The 13,201-nt window shown below is 40.2% G+C and overlaps 6 protein-coding genes across 9 annotated transcripts; 3 read left to right on the top strand and 3 right to left on the bottom strand.

Moving 5' to 3' along the window:
- The first annotated feature begins 375 nt into the window (after window positions 1-375).
- LOC130697803 (G-protein coupled receptor 83-like) lies at window positions 376-2,829 on the top strand. Its single transcript, XM_057520595.2, has 6 exons — window positions 376-669; window positions 904-1,511; window positions 1,606-1,744; window positions 1,839-1,922; window positions 1,987-2,299; window positions 2,402-2,829. Exons 1-6 carry the CDS (start codon window positions 376-378, stop codon window positions 2,557-2,559), a joined length of 1,596 nt encoding a protein of 531 aa, XP_057376578.1. The 3' UTR covers window positions 2,560-2,829.
- On the bottom strand, window positions 2,722-4,090 carry LOC130697827 (phospholipid phosphatase 5-like). Of its 2 annotated transcripts, none has more exons than XM_057520625.1 (6): window positions 3,938-4,090; window positions 3,768-3,873; window positions 3,551-3,698; window positions 3,349-3,477; window positions 3,081-3,251; window positions 2,722-2,990 (listed from the first exon to the last, which is right to left on the bottom strand). In XM_057520625.1, the coding sequence occupies exons 1-6, from the start codon at window positions 4,027-4,029 to the stop codon at window positions 2,827-2,829; spliced, it is 810 nt and encodes a 269-aa protein (XP_057376608.1). In that variant the 5' UTR covers window positions 4,030-4,090; the 3' UTR covers window positions 2,722-2,826. The 2 variants fall into 2 exon arrangements, with proteins under 2 accessions (XP_057376608.1, XP_059353055.1); XM_059497072.1 differs by having other exon boundaries at window positions 3,934-4,062.
- Window positions 4,091-5,307: 1,217 nt separating this feature from the next.
- Window positions 5,308-7,956, top strand: LOC130697798 (neither inactivation nor afterpotential protein G-like). 2 transcript variants are annotated; one of them, XM_057520590.2, is made up of 9 exons: window positions 5,308-5,472; window positions 5,534-5,853; window positions 5,916-5,942; window positions 6,022-6,238; window positions 6,319-6,791; window positions 6,858-7,163; window positions 7,222-7,405; window positions 7,470-7,695; window positions 7,769-7,956. In XM_057520590.2, the coding sequence occupies exons 1-9, from the start codon at window positions 5,451-5,453 to the stop codon at window positions 7,896-7,898; spliced, it is 1,905 nt and encodes a 634-aa protein (XP_057376573.1). In that variant the 5' UTR covers window positions 5,308-5,450; the 3' UTR covers window positions 7,899-7,956. The 2 variants fall into 2 exon arrangements, with proteins under 2 accessions (XP_057376573.1, XP_057376572.1); XM_057520589.2 differs by having other exon boundaries at window positions 6,313-6,791.
- On the bottom strand, window positions 7,795-9,746 carry LOC130697809 (snRNA-activating protein complex subunit 3-like). The gene is made up of 9 exons (XM_057520603.1): window positions 9,462-9,746; window positions 9,331-9,401; window positions 9,143-9,273; window positions 8,985-9,085; window positions 8,836-8,905; window positions 8,726-8,770; window positions 8,414-8,664; window positions 8,255-8,359; window positions 7,795-8,188 (listed from the first exon to the last, which is right to left on the bottom strand). Exons 1-9 carry the CDS (start codon window positions 9,668-9,670, stop codon window positions 8,005-8,007), a joined length of 1,167 nt encoding a protein of 388 aa, XP_057376586.1. The 5' UTR covers window positions 9,671-9,746; the 3' UTR covers window positions 7,795-8,004.
- Window positions 9,747-9,936: 190 nt separating this feature from the next.
- On the top strand, window positions 9,937-11,483 carry LOC130697812 (probable deoxyhypusine synthase). Its single transcript, XM_057520605.1, has 5 exons — window positions 9,937-10,118; window positions 10,260-10,369; window positions 10,427-11,110; window positions 11,177-11,302; window positions 11,369-11,483. Exons 1-5 carry the CDS (start codon window positions 10,019-10,021, stop codon window positions 11,450-11,452), a joined length of 1,104 nt encoding a protein of 367 aa, XP_057376588.1. The 5' UTR covers window positions 9,937-10,018; the 3' UTR covers window positions 11,453-11,483.
- On the bottom strand, window positions 11,481-12,797 carry LOC130697833 (methyltransferase N6AMT1-like). Of its 2 annotated transcripts, XM_057520631.2 has the most exons (3): window positions 12,566-12,797; window positions 12,307-12,472; window positions 12,034-12,249 (listed from the first exon to the last, which is right to left on the bottom strand). In XM_057520631.2, exons 1-3 carry the CDS (start codon window positions 12,709-12,711, stop codon window positions 12,166-12,168), a joined length of 396 nt encoding a protein of 131 aa, XP_057376614.1. In that variant the 5' UTR covers window positions 12,712-12,797; the 3' UTR covers window positions 12,034-12,165. The 2 variants fall into 2 exon arrangements, with proteins under 2 accessions (XP_057376613.1, XP_057376614.1); XM_057520630.1 differs by lacking the exon at window positions 12,566-12,797 and having other exon boundaries at window positions 11,481-12,249; window positions 12,307-12,448.
- Between the last annotated feature and the right edge of the window lie 404 nt (window positions 12,798-13,201).

The raw sequence follows: 13,201 nt of genomic DNA, 5'->3' as shown, positions 1-13,201 counted from the left end.
AACACTGGTTCCCCTTATCAACACAACAATGAGGTGCTAATCCAACCGGCAGATTCTTCCGTGTGTGTGTTTGTGTGTGGATTCTGATCCAGTATTCCGTTAAGGTCGACACAGATCAATTAAGACGTGATCTAATCACGAGCCAAAAACAGCGAGATAACAGCGAATAACTAAAGTTTAATTTCAAAACATCCCTGACGTAATCAAAACACCTTTTAACATTCAAATTCACCGCGTCATTTGGCACTTAAACACTAAAATTCACGACCCGCTGTTTTGTAGACATTTCATATTTTCTTACGTCTAAAAATATCACAGCAAAATTTATATTAGGTGTAGCGGAGAGCAAATGGACTTGCCTGAATAAGAATTCCGATGACTGGTATCACGACGGAAGATTTGGTGCTGCGTCTGCGTGAACTCTTACTACAAGAGCATCACAAGCAGCAGGCGAGTTACCCGTTGGAAACGACAGTTGCAACCGGATCTCATTCGACGTCTGATCTATGGAAAACGGCGGCCGCAACAGCCGCAACGGCCGTCACTTCCGCGATGAACGGTAGCGATTTTCAGATGGCTAGCCGATCACCGCCTACATCATCAGGACACACCAACAGCAGCATCAGTCAGGCTATTCTCAATATCCTCCAAGGTATCCGCCCACGTCAGGTAACGTATTCCTACCCACACACGAACGTTGAGAGCAAATATGACGGAAAGCGTGATTAATCACCTTTCGTGTAACCAAGCCAACGGAATAATTTAGGGCTTATATTAGATTGAGGTTTCATCATTCGACAATTCGTTTGATTGATAAGCGATAGTACAAGCAACAACTGTTACAAAGAAATGATTCTGATAAAAAATTACCTTTTCCCTTTGTTTTTCTTTGTGGGTTTGTAGCAATTGGATTGGGTGACGGATGAGCACGGCCCCTCTGTGTGGAGCTCGGCCAACTGGACGTTTCCAGACTTGGACTTGACATCGTTTATGGAGGCGGACTTGGATGGACTGGGCGGCGGTAGCGGCGGCTCCGACTTGTCCTACCATCGTAGCGTTGGTTTAAAAACTGCCATCATCGCCACAGCCTACGCCTTGGTGATGGCAATTTCCCTTTTCGGCAACCTACTCGTGTGCTATGTCGTCTTCCGACATCGACGACTCCAACGAAGTATTACTTACACATTCCTGGTGAATGTGGCACTATCCGACCTCCTCATGACATGTCTCAACATACCATTCAGCGTGTCACGAGTCTTACTCGATCATTGGCCGTTCGGCCAATTCCTCTGCTCGTTGGTGCCCTTCATTCAAGTCATGAGCGTCTACGTTTCATCGCTGACGATGGCCGCCATCGCCGTCGACCGCTATCGGGTCATTTTGACGCCCTTGAAACGTCGGCTCCGACCTCCGCACGGGCTCATTATCATGGCCATCCTGTGGATCCTGGCCTCTATGGCCGCGCTACCTTACGCTCTCTACAGCGAGGTCGTGCCCATCTTCACATACAGGTATACACAAACAAACAATCCAAAAGGAAATAACGGTAAGCTTAACAGAGATATCTATTTGGATGCCTACCAAAATGATGACAACAACAACCAGGCCTCTGAGACGATGCCAAGCGAGGTTTCCAACTCCGGCACTGGAATTCCGGCGATATTTGACATTGATCACCTTCGCCACTCAGTACGTCATCCCATTAGGCATTTCCGGCCTGGCCTACGGAGCTATCGTCCGAAGAGTATAATTTTAATGCACCATTTTCAAAATTCATTCAGAAATCGTCTTTGTCCAATTTTTTTCAACTGAATCCTCTTTTACTACTCTGCCTTCAGTTGTGGATGAGATCATTCGTAGGTGCCGTAACCGATAATCAGCGGATACGACAAGATCGCGCCAAACGTAAAACAATTCAAATGGTATTGCCACTTTCTTTCATTTGTCAACTACAATAATCAAAACAAAAGATCATCTTTTGTCAAGTTACTAGTGGTCATATCATTGTTCGCCCTCTGCTGGTTGCCATTGAATGTTTATCATTTGGTGAGCGACGTTGGGGCGTCCGAATCGGCCACACGCCATAACTCGACGGCCTTTTTGATTTGTCATTGGCTGGCAATGTCGTCCGTTTGCTACAACCCGTTTGTCTATTGTTGGCTCAATGCCAATTTTCGCGACGCCGTCCAAACGTGCGGCAGGTTATGCATGCGCAGCGTCTGGTTCCGACGGACTCGCAAGCAGCAGCCCAGTATTAATATGCACAATACGACAGCTGTACTCCACCGACAACATCAAGGTATGTTGTCGATTGTTTTACAACCACCTACCGTACCTGTACGGTGTCATATAATGCGATAGTGTCACATAGTTTCTACACGTATTTGATTAAAATATGTAGAGTCTACGTCTAACACTATTACGGGTCTCATCATCACCACTACGCCAGCCAGGCCGCAGACTTTGGTCGATTCTGTCCAGCTGATTGATCAACTCCAACTACTCGTCCCGGAGAAGCCGCCTCAGCTGACCATCAACGACGAGACTTCCCTGGTGTAATAGTTTTCTTTCCTTATTTCTTTCCTTTCTACATAGTATGTATACAATATAAACAATTAATCAAAATTTGATTAAATGTGTTACGTGATTCATCTCTGACTTTCTGTTTCTCAATTTGTGTTCGATAATTCAATAGAACATCAGATTTTCGTTATTAGTTTATACGTTTTTTAAATATTTATTTAGATACCTGTTGATTTTCTTTGCACAATTTTGTGACACTTAAGTGATGTAGATGCGTAAATAGACTTCTTGCTGGTCATTGCATCAGACGGTTTTAAATGGCAGTACACTGGAAGCGTTGGAAGTGTCCAACATGGGATTGGATACCACTAGTGGGATGTCAGCGTCAGGTGAATAGAGGGAGGGATAATGTTGTCGATAGCAAAAGTAAGCTATTAACAATCCCAATAAGGAGCCACAAAGCACATCTATTTTCACGAGAAGTAATAATTATAAGAAAGATATTTGCCGCGAACAATTTGAGAAATAGAATAAGGACATTTTTTTTTCAATCTTACCTTGCCAATGGTGATGATAGTCACATGTCCTACTCAAAGCGACGGTCAAGGCTATCAGCAATGGTAAAAGTGATACAAGAAAACGGAGACTTTGGCCACGTCCCTTCTCGTTGAACACGCCCAATTTACCGGCCATGTACAGGCTGATGAAACCCAAGCTGGCAAAGGAAACTGTGTGGTGATAGGGGAAAAAGATAAAAAAATGATTGAATATGTCAGTTGAAAAACAAAACATGTAAATGGAACATAAAATAAAAATAAAACTAACATGAGGAATGCCCACTGGGGAAGCTTTTTCTTCCTTCTGTTATTACAGCTTGGTCTCCAGTACACAGCATGGCAGGATTGGCATGACCATCTGGAAAGCAACGCCAGAAAAAATCTGGACGAGGTCTACCTAATAGGAAAGATTTAGAAAATATTAAGTTATAATACCAAGAATGGTAAGTTATTAGTATAAATTTTCATACCAACAGTTAATTTGATAATATCTGTGACTAGTCCATTAATTCCTAAAGCAAGTGTGAATGATAGCAGTGATTGTGTCACATCCAATACTTCTCTTCGAAAGAAGTACATAATGAATATCACAATTAAGGGGGCAAACACAACGAGCGGCTGTTAAATAAGGTTCAAACAACTGTTACAATTATGTCACATAATATATTAGAGTAAACTGTAAATTACCCATAACATCCTAGATGGAACATAGCTTTCAGTCAGTGGGTACTTGTACAGCCATAGTTCGTCGGGGTGTATTTTCCTTTCAAACGGTTGGAGTTTTTCCATCAACCTGGTATGAAAGGTAAATTAAGTCTCAGATATACAAAAAGTATTACATATCAATTTAAACCTACACAAACGTCACAACCAAACAAATTCTGACAACAACCTCAATCCATAGTTGCTGATGCTTCATGAATTTCTTCCGGAATGCCGAGTTCTTCATCACATTCACTCTGCTCGAAAAAATGGATCTGATAAATACCACTTTTTAATTTTTACATGTGATGAATGTCACGACGGTGCCACATCATCATTATTACGCGCGCCATTCGAATTTTACTTTTCTCTTTGTCCTTAAATTCTCCTTCTTCTCTTACATTTCCAAAAATACATCATGCAATATAAAAGTATAATTAAATAAAAATATATCTTATAATAAAATGTTAATTTTAAAAAAGAAATTTCGACATACCGTACCATTTTTGTCAAAGAAAGAAATGGAGCTTAATAATCTTCTTTTAATAGATTTCTCTTTCAAGATAACTGCCATAATCAACATGCCATCTGCTAGCGAATTGTGAATCTGCTAGGTGTAAAAAAAAATAAAAAAAAATTTATCTATACAGCACTCGGGATGGTGATTTATATAATGCGATAAAGATTATTACCAGTTTCATTAACGGACGGCTATTGTAACGTAAAGCTGCAGAAAATGCATCCATTTTTAACAGCGATTTTCTGTCTATTTCCCTAAAGTGTGCAATTATTACGTAACTGAATAGTAAAATGAAAGACGTTACCTCCATGATAGCGGCACTATCGATTTTCCCCCATCCTTTGCTATTATTGATAAGTACCAAGAATTCGCAGAGTCGCAGATATTGCTAAGCAATGATTATTGCGGATATTTCAGTTGATTTATCGGAAACCAATAACTCATGTTATATTGCCGAACACAATCGATAAAGGATTGCATTGTGCCTATGAGAAATTGATTAATCGCTAGGCCTATGAACACAAGTGACAAAACGAATACCATATAAGCAGGTACATTTCTTCCTGTTACGTAAATCAAAGATCAATATCGTCGTTATAGATGTCATCATTGACGTCCTTCTCTCCCTCTTTGTCCTTTTTAATAACAAAACACAAGCCTTTTGTTTGTTTAGATTGGCATGGGCTCTTCATGTAAAAGACTGAAAAAACTTGTCGACGTCAGGATATCTGTAAGTCCCAAAAATGAAGTTAGACTTGCGTAGCTATAGGACGCGTTCAATGGCCCAAAAGAGCAAAGAGTTTCTGTCAAATCTAATTAAAAGCATACCAATGATGTGCGCTGTAGACAAAAAGTGTTCCTCGTTCAGCAGGAAAAATGGGAAGAGGGCGGAAGCCAAACAAAAAGGATTGTCGTAGTTACACAAGTAGAGCCGAGAGCAACGTTCATCATACCAGTATTCATCATCATCCTCTTGCATACATCAAAGTTGTTTTGCACGTTTTACTTTCAGTCGGCGAAACGTGACTAGATTTTGCGTCGTTTGATCGCAGGGATTCAGTCGACAGTCAGACTTGAATTCGTTCAGTTCTCGGCAATAACTTCCACACTCAACATTCCTTCTCCAAGAAAATTCACGACTAATAGTCATGAAACTGTCTTGGAAGCAAGGTATTTTTTAAATCTTTTTAAAGAAAATTTTAATGGAAAATTTACCTTTTTTTTTTCTAAGGATTGAGTGTTTGGGCAGCCACGACTTCCTGTCTGCTTTTAGCTGTATGGCTCCGTTACTACCTGACGGATAATGGTTTCATTAAGGAACCCAATCAGACGTACGATTACATCGTTGTCGGTGCTGGAACGTCAGGCTGCGTACTGGCCGCTAAACTGGCGGCATCAGACAGCAAAATCCTAGTGATAGAAGCGGGTGGCGAACCGCCATGGTACAGTTGGATCCCTATCGTTGCACCCATTCTTCAAGGCTCCGAACAGTACGACTGGAGATTCCGCACCGTTCCACAGAAATTCGCAGCTGGAGCGCTCCACGGCAATGTAACTAAACTAAATTGAATTGAAATTTTAAATGATTTTTAAATACAAGCGTCTCTTAACAGCAAGCCTTCTGGCCGCAAGGTAAAATGGTAAGAATCTTACAAAATTTTAAACGTTTCAATAAATTTAACGAACCATATTGATCGGGATTGACTTGGCTTCTCACAGGTTGGTGGTAGTGGCCAAATGAATTTTCTAATTCACGCTACGGGATCGCCCTCTGATTATGACTCGTGGAAAGTTCCTGGTTGGGATTCACATACAATGAAAAAAGCATTGGACAGACTGACATGTTGGACAAAGGGCATTGTAAAACCTTTCGTTGCACGTCCTTCGTTTCTATTAGATGGTGAATCCGAAATGTGCAGTGCTCCCGTATTGGCTGGTAGGTCACGGGACTATCCTTTACTCCGTACATGCATTTATTGATTTTAAATTTCCTAATAAAAAAAATTCAAGATATAGAAAATTCAACATCTTGCAGCGAAAACGCCCAGCATTTTCAGTGCCCCTCAGCGGCCGTTAAATTGCAACGTGTTAACGCCACTGAAAAACCACTTCTCAAGGCTTTCTTAGACGCTGGACGAGCCTGTGGCCATTCAGTGTCCGAAATGGATCGATGGAGTGATACTGGATCTTTCATGGCTTCTCATAACACTATAGAAGGAAAGGCAGGCCAGCGTTGGAGTACGTACCAGAGCCACTTGATGCCAGCCATGAAGCACTACAGTAATTTGCACGTCTTGACAAAGTCTTCTGTTACCAAACTTGTTTGGAGGCGAAATAAGGTTATTGGGATTCAATATCTGGACGCTGATGGGCGGATCAAGCATGTTAAAGCAGGCAAAGAGGTCCTTCTCTCAGCTGGAACCATTAAAACCACTCAGATACTTCAACAGTCCGGCATCGGACCACCACACGTACTGGAACCCTTAGACGTATGAAAAATCATAATTAGCGCAATTGAAAATAAGAAATGGATTAATTAGAAGATAAATCTACAGATACCTATGAAAGCTGAGCTTCCAGTAGGAGAAAATCTTCAGGATCATCTTCAAATTCCTCTTTTCGTCGAGCTTAACGCATCAGTGAGTTTAAACATTGTCAAAATGCTCCATCCTCGACAATTTTGGAATTACATGGTCCATGGGAAGGGAGCCTTGGCCACATCTGGGATTGAAGGAATCGCTACACTCACTAAGAAAAGAGAAGATGGCAAACCTTCGAAGCCTTACGGAATGCTGATCCTCTTTAACATGGGATCAATCAACGCGGACGTCTACACGTCAGTGGCCAACATCAAGAAAGAGGTCAGTTTCCATGGAGAATTTAGAAACAGGGTTGACATTAGCAAGCTCCTCTTAATAGGCTTTCCATCGATGGTTTCCCAAAAGTAGTAGCTTGTCTCAAGAAGGTTTCGTTCTTATTTCTATCTGCCTGCACCCACGCTCACGAGGTCACATAAGAATAACATCACCTGATCCGATGCAACCACCTGAAATCGATCCTGCGTACTTGAGCAACGACTACGATGTACAATGCAGCATCGACAGTAAGGATAAAGCATTACGACCTAAAAGAATTCAAAGGTTTCCAGCTTTTCTATCGTTTTGCAGCCATCAAAGAAGGTGTAGAGCTTTTAAATACCGATTCCTTCCGCGCATTGGGAGCTCGAGTACATTGGCCGACTTTTCCTGAATGTGGAAGCAAGCAAGGGATTGATAATCAACGTTACCTGGAATGTTTAGTACGGATGGCTGCTTTAACTATGTACCATCCAGCTGGAACGGCTACTATGGGACACAAGGACAACCCAGATGCAGTGGTTGATCCTGAGCTCAGGTTTAAACTTGAATATGAATACGAATATGGCTGAAAGTTTTACCTCTTCAGCAATTATTCTTATCAAATTCAGGGTACGAGGAGTAAACGGTTTGAGAGTTGTCGATGCTAGCGTGCTTCCTCGTCTACCATCCGGACCGCCGAACTCCGTTTTGGTCGCCATGGCAGAAAGGGCAGCAGATTTCATTATAAATAAACATTAATAATAAGCCAAAGAAAGTGTTTAACTGGGTTACTGAATTAATACAAAATTTCGTTGGAGCACATTTCGAATTTACAATTTTCGAATATTGTAGCAAAGCGGGAACATTAGTCAGAGGACTCTGAGATTTCCTCAGATTTTTCTTCGATTGTTGCTTTTCTGGGGAACTTGCAATAATAGACTTCTTTAGTGCTGGGCGGCACGACACCGTTTCTTTTGTAAAATACTTCAAAACAATGTTCACACAAGTTCACCGGTTTTGTGGGCATCTGATCGTCGTCAACGTAATAGCTTTAAGAATGGGATAATAAGAGGTCATCATCAGACACAACGGCATTAAACTAACAATTATCTAACCTAGAATCATGGACATCGCAAGCAAAACAGTACATGATTTCGTTTTCCGTTTCCACGACGAGCGGATATTCGTCAAAGTTTTGTAAATCTTCCGAGTCCATAAGCCTATTAGACGACGTTAAGTTAAGCGCGAGAGGCATTCATTAGGAATTAGGGTACCTTGCATCCAAAAAAGTGACGAGATGTTCGCAATTGCCAAGATGCATAAAGACGTAAGGGAAGCCGAGGCGTACCTCTAGATCGGAAATCTTACATTCTGCCATGTCTCGATTTTCAAATGGACCCAACTTCATTTCTGGTTTCTCTTTAGCCCATCGTTCTATCACCTCACCATAATTGATATTCGTCAGGGATCGACCATCATAATAGAATGTATTCCCGAAAAAGAACATTCCCGACTTGATGTGATCCTATGAACAACGAAGACGAAAATTAAACAAGGACAAACAGCATATGTTAGATTTTCTTTACCTTTATCAGTCCTGCTTCTCCAACCGGTAGATCGTCGTTCATGCACTTTTATTTAACAGTTAAATCACTTTATTTAATTGTAGATTTGTTTACTTAGTTACTTTACTAACCTTTATTTTATCTCTGAAGTCAACCAAACTTTGGGAACCAAGTAACATAAAGTCCTGCCCATGTGCAACTCTATAACATGTACAGAAATAGTAAAAAAAAAATTATGTATGGACTAATACCAATAAAGCTTGTTGTTCTTAGTTCTTACGTGTGTGAACCCATGTGGCTTCTGAAAGGCCTAAACACTCTGGCAATCAACACAAATTCTTTGGGTAATTTGACTTCAGGAGATGGGTTAGGCTCTTGTTTCTATATTCAAACTTAACGAGTTATAGGTACATAAAAATTGATCAAACCTAAACTTACGAATGTGGGTATTGACATTTTTTTTAGATCTCTGAGTTTCTTCTCATATTGCAATGGATGTGCCTTAATAGCCTTTAATTCAACTGCAGTTGCCAAAGTTCTGGTAGCTTTCTGCAACTTATCATCAGTGCCTAAACAATATTTTGAAACACCCACGTTGGACCTATGAAGGCTTTAAATTAACTTACGCATGGTTTCTGATCTGACTTTGAGTTCCAATGGGTCTACAGGCTGGCTTTCATTTTCAAGCTGTGATATGCTGGCACAAACATAAAATATTGTCACAACATTTATCCTAAGACACAAATAATTAACCTACCTGCATTTTTGTTCCAAGTCTGTGCATTCACTAAGACTTATACCCATCATACAGGCAATTTTTTCTAACATTGTGCTTTTGGCTTCAAGTTCAGCTTCTTGCTTGTACAGTGTTTGACTCAAGACTTTTTTGTATTCTGTGAAGTAATCATGACATTTGAATGACTGCGAAACGTAAGGATAGCTCTCTACGGGGTACGTTTCTTCCATTTTTACTTTCGAAAATTTTACTTATCTAAATTAGGAAGAACCCAGTCCCCGCCAAATCTTGCACATGCTTCTTTCAAATGAAAAAGATTCAGACTACACGTATGCTGTTGCCAAAACTTTTATTATTTTTCAAAAAGCTAAAATAACATTTAAATACCCCTAAGCTATTTTTTGTTGGGCTAAAATTAACGAAATTTCTAATTTATTTTAGTTAAAGTGAAAAATTCAGAATAAAAAATCGATTAGGCAACAGACAAGTGACAACCACGTGGGAAATTCAGGTTGTCAACAAGTTTCGTCTGTAAATTCTTTGCCACTTGGTTTTCACGTTTATTTTCTCGAAATAATATGGAATCCAATACTAACGAAAGAGACACTGCCCCACAAAAAGCTGCAGATGCTGTATTCGTCCCTACTCAGGAACATGGATTCAACAATAAAGTGCAAGGTACAGAATTACATCCGGGTGGGGAAGTTATTCTGTATAAAAAATAATGTTTTTTCTAAAATCTTGCGCATCGTGGCCTGAACGGAAATAGACATGCATGAGATAAATCTAAAGTAAATTTCAGCTTTTGTTTTATTTAAGGGTATGATTGGAGCCAGGGTTTGGACTATGGAAAACTTATCGGATCATACATAACAACTGGATTCCAGGCAACAACCTTTGGACTTGCAGTAAATGAAGTCAATAAGATGGTAAAGTATTAAGAATTTTCAGTTTTGTAACACTATTTTACTAGCTTTATTTTAAAGCTTGCAAAAAGAATAGAACCTATCCCAGAGAGCCTTGGTTTAGATGAGTTTGAGGAAGACTTGTTCATCAAGAGGAAATCAAACTGCACAATTTTTTTAGGCTACACTTCAAATATGTGCTCATCTGGTATTCGCGACACCATTAAATTCTTGGTGCAAAATAAACTGGTGGACTGTATCGTAACCACTGCCGGCGGCGTAGAAGAGGATTTCATCAAGTGCCTTGCCCCGACTTTCGTAGGCACTTTCGAATTGAAGGGGTCCACGTTGAGAGAGAGTGGAATTAACAGGATTGGCAATTTGGTCATTCCTAACGACAACTATTGCAAGTTTGAAGATTGGGTAATGCCTTTGCTTGACGAAATGGTAGCAGAACAAAAGGAGAAAGGAACAAAATGGACACCTTCGAGAATCATCGAAAAACTGGGTAGAGCAATCAACAATCCAGAATCAGTCTATTACTGGGCTGCTGTCAACAATATTCCCGTCTTCAGTCCGGCTTTAACCGATGGAAGTTTGGGAGACATGATGTATTTCCATTCTTACAAGAACCCAGGTCTCGTTGTAGACATTCTTGAAGACCTCAAGAGGCTCAACACGATGGCCGTCAAAGCTTCCAATTCCGGAATGGTCATTTTGGGCGGTGGTCTCATTAAACATCACATTTGCAACGCCAACCTTATGGTATGCAAAAATTTATAGTCTATGTTAAAGATTATTTGTTATCTTTTATGCATTCTGGAATTTCAGAGGAACGGTGCAGATTTTGCTGTTTTTATCAACACAGCTTGCGACTTTGACGGAAGTGACAGCGGAGCCAAACCAGATGAAGCAGTATCATGGGGAAAAATTAAGAAAGATGCTACACCAGTGAAGGTAAAAACTAATAGAGTACTATAGAGGTGTTAAAACATTTGAACTTACCCCAATGTAAATTGATAGGTCTGTGCAGATGCTAGTCTTGTTTTTCCGATTCTGGTGGCAGAGACATTCGCTAAACATCATTTTTCATCAACTTCCAAATAATTCCTTATCCGAATACAAAACATGGGTCAAATTTTTCTTGAATTGATTTATTAGCATAAGTTTTTTTTTACATTTTGACATGTTTAAATTTAAGTACCTTCAAATATTCGCGCCCAGCTTTACGCTCCACTATTACTGAACCATGCCACTTGTAAGACTTCATGACTTTACAAATATCATCTTCATCATTTTCTTTCACAATAAGCAAATAGAATATACCATTAGCCGACATGATGTGCGGTATAAGGGGGAAAAGACGATCCATAACTCTTCTACCGCGAAGCCCACCCGCCCAAGATAAAGCGATGGGTGACTTCGGATCAATTTCACTTTCATCAGTTGGAACGTACGGGGGATTAAACACTAGCACATCAATTTCATTCTGAATTCGGGATAACATGGGTCCTACCAAGTCACAGTTAACAACCTCCAGGCTGACACTGTTTCTAGCAGCAGTTCTATGAGTCACTCGGGCAGCATGTGAATTAATATCCACACTGAGATAGGCACAGCCAGAACCAAGACATTTGGCTAATCCAGTCAACACTATTCCAGACCCTGAGCCTATTTCAAGACAGATGGTTGGTTTAATGGCTTTGATGTATGGAATTTCAGATTCCAGGGCATCAAGCATCAAAAAAGAGTCTTCTGCTGGTTCATAGACATTTTCATAGTCACTGCTGCTTAAATGGGATAGATCTGGTGTTTCTATCTTATCCATCATGCAAGGGATTCTCTGAAGATTGGTTTTTCACTATTTCTTTTGCTGCCAGTTGATGAATTTTATTCAAGCGATCCTGAGAAAATATACAATTTTTTATGGTAAAACTTGTGGATATTTGTAGAGAAATTACTTGAGCATTTTGAAGGATGCTGTTGACTATTGTAATCCTTTTCCTAGCATCCAACAATTTCTTTATATATGATTCTAAGTTGATGGGAGACTGCTGATTCTGCGCTATCACTCTAAGCTCTACCGACAAATTTTCTATTTGAGTGCGAAGCTCAGCTTGGCTTTGCCTGGATTTAATTTTTTAAAAACAGAACACCACAGAACAGCAGCATAATAGTAATTCAGCCCTTACCATCATGAATGAATAAACTTTTATTTACCTAGTATTTCTTATGGAGTTTTCCAGGCAATCAACTGTAGGTTTGAGTAAGTTTAGAATGCCTTCTGTCAACGAATCTCGTGTGGGGTTATCACCAAAATCTTCCGTTCCATCAGCAGAAGTACAAGTTGACGTTCCGTCTTCCATGAGGTTTCAAAGGATATGCGAAAAACTAATGCTAATAAGTTGTAATATGGATTTGTTGAAATAGGACATATATCTCCCTCTCCGCTAAGTTAGCTCTGACAATACAGAATACCAAACATCGTCTACTTCGATTGGCACCCAACTGCCACCTGGTGATAAATTCTCAGAATCCCTTTTAATCTAGTCGTTTAGATTTCTTGATTAAACCGATGCGAATATTAATTGAACATTCCGAAAGGAGCGCGTTTCTTTGTGAACTGTTGTTTCAACGATACTTGACATTTAAAGAATTCAAAACCTTACTGAAATCTAACCACAGACCCAGATTACAAACGACTTCATCGGCATTCTTCCGGCTCGAAGCAGTAAGCTTCCCCTTTTAATACAACGTTGGACTGTTAACCGTTCAACAATTACTTGAAGCTCATACGGAGAAAGCGTGAGAAGTATCGGCACAAGTTCCAGTCCTTTCTGGATGAAATGGCACCCA

This window comes from Daphnia carinata, chromosome 9 (genome assembly GCF_022539665.2).
Source record: "Daphnia carinata strain CSIRO-1 chromosome 9, CSIRO_AGI_Dcar_HiC_V3, whole genome shotgun sequence".
In the NCBI taxonomy this organism is placed as follows: Eukaryota; Metazoa; Arthropoda; class Branchiopoda; order Diplostraca; family Daphniidae; genus Daphnia; species Daphnia carinata.
Note: the sequence above shows the minus strand (reverse complement) of the source record. Positions and strands in the feature narration are given on the sequence as shown.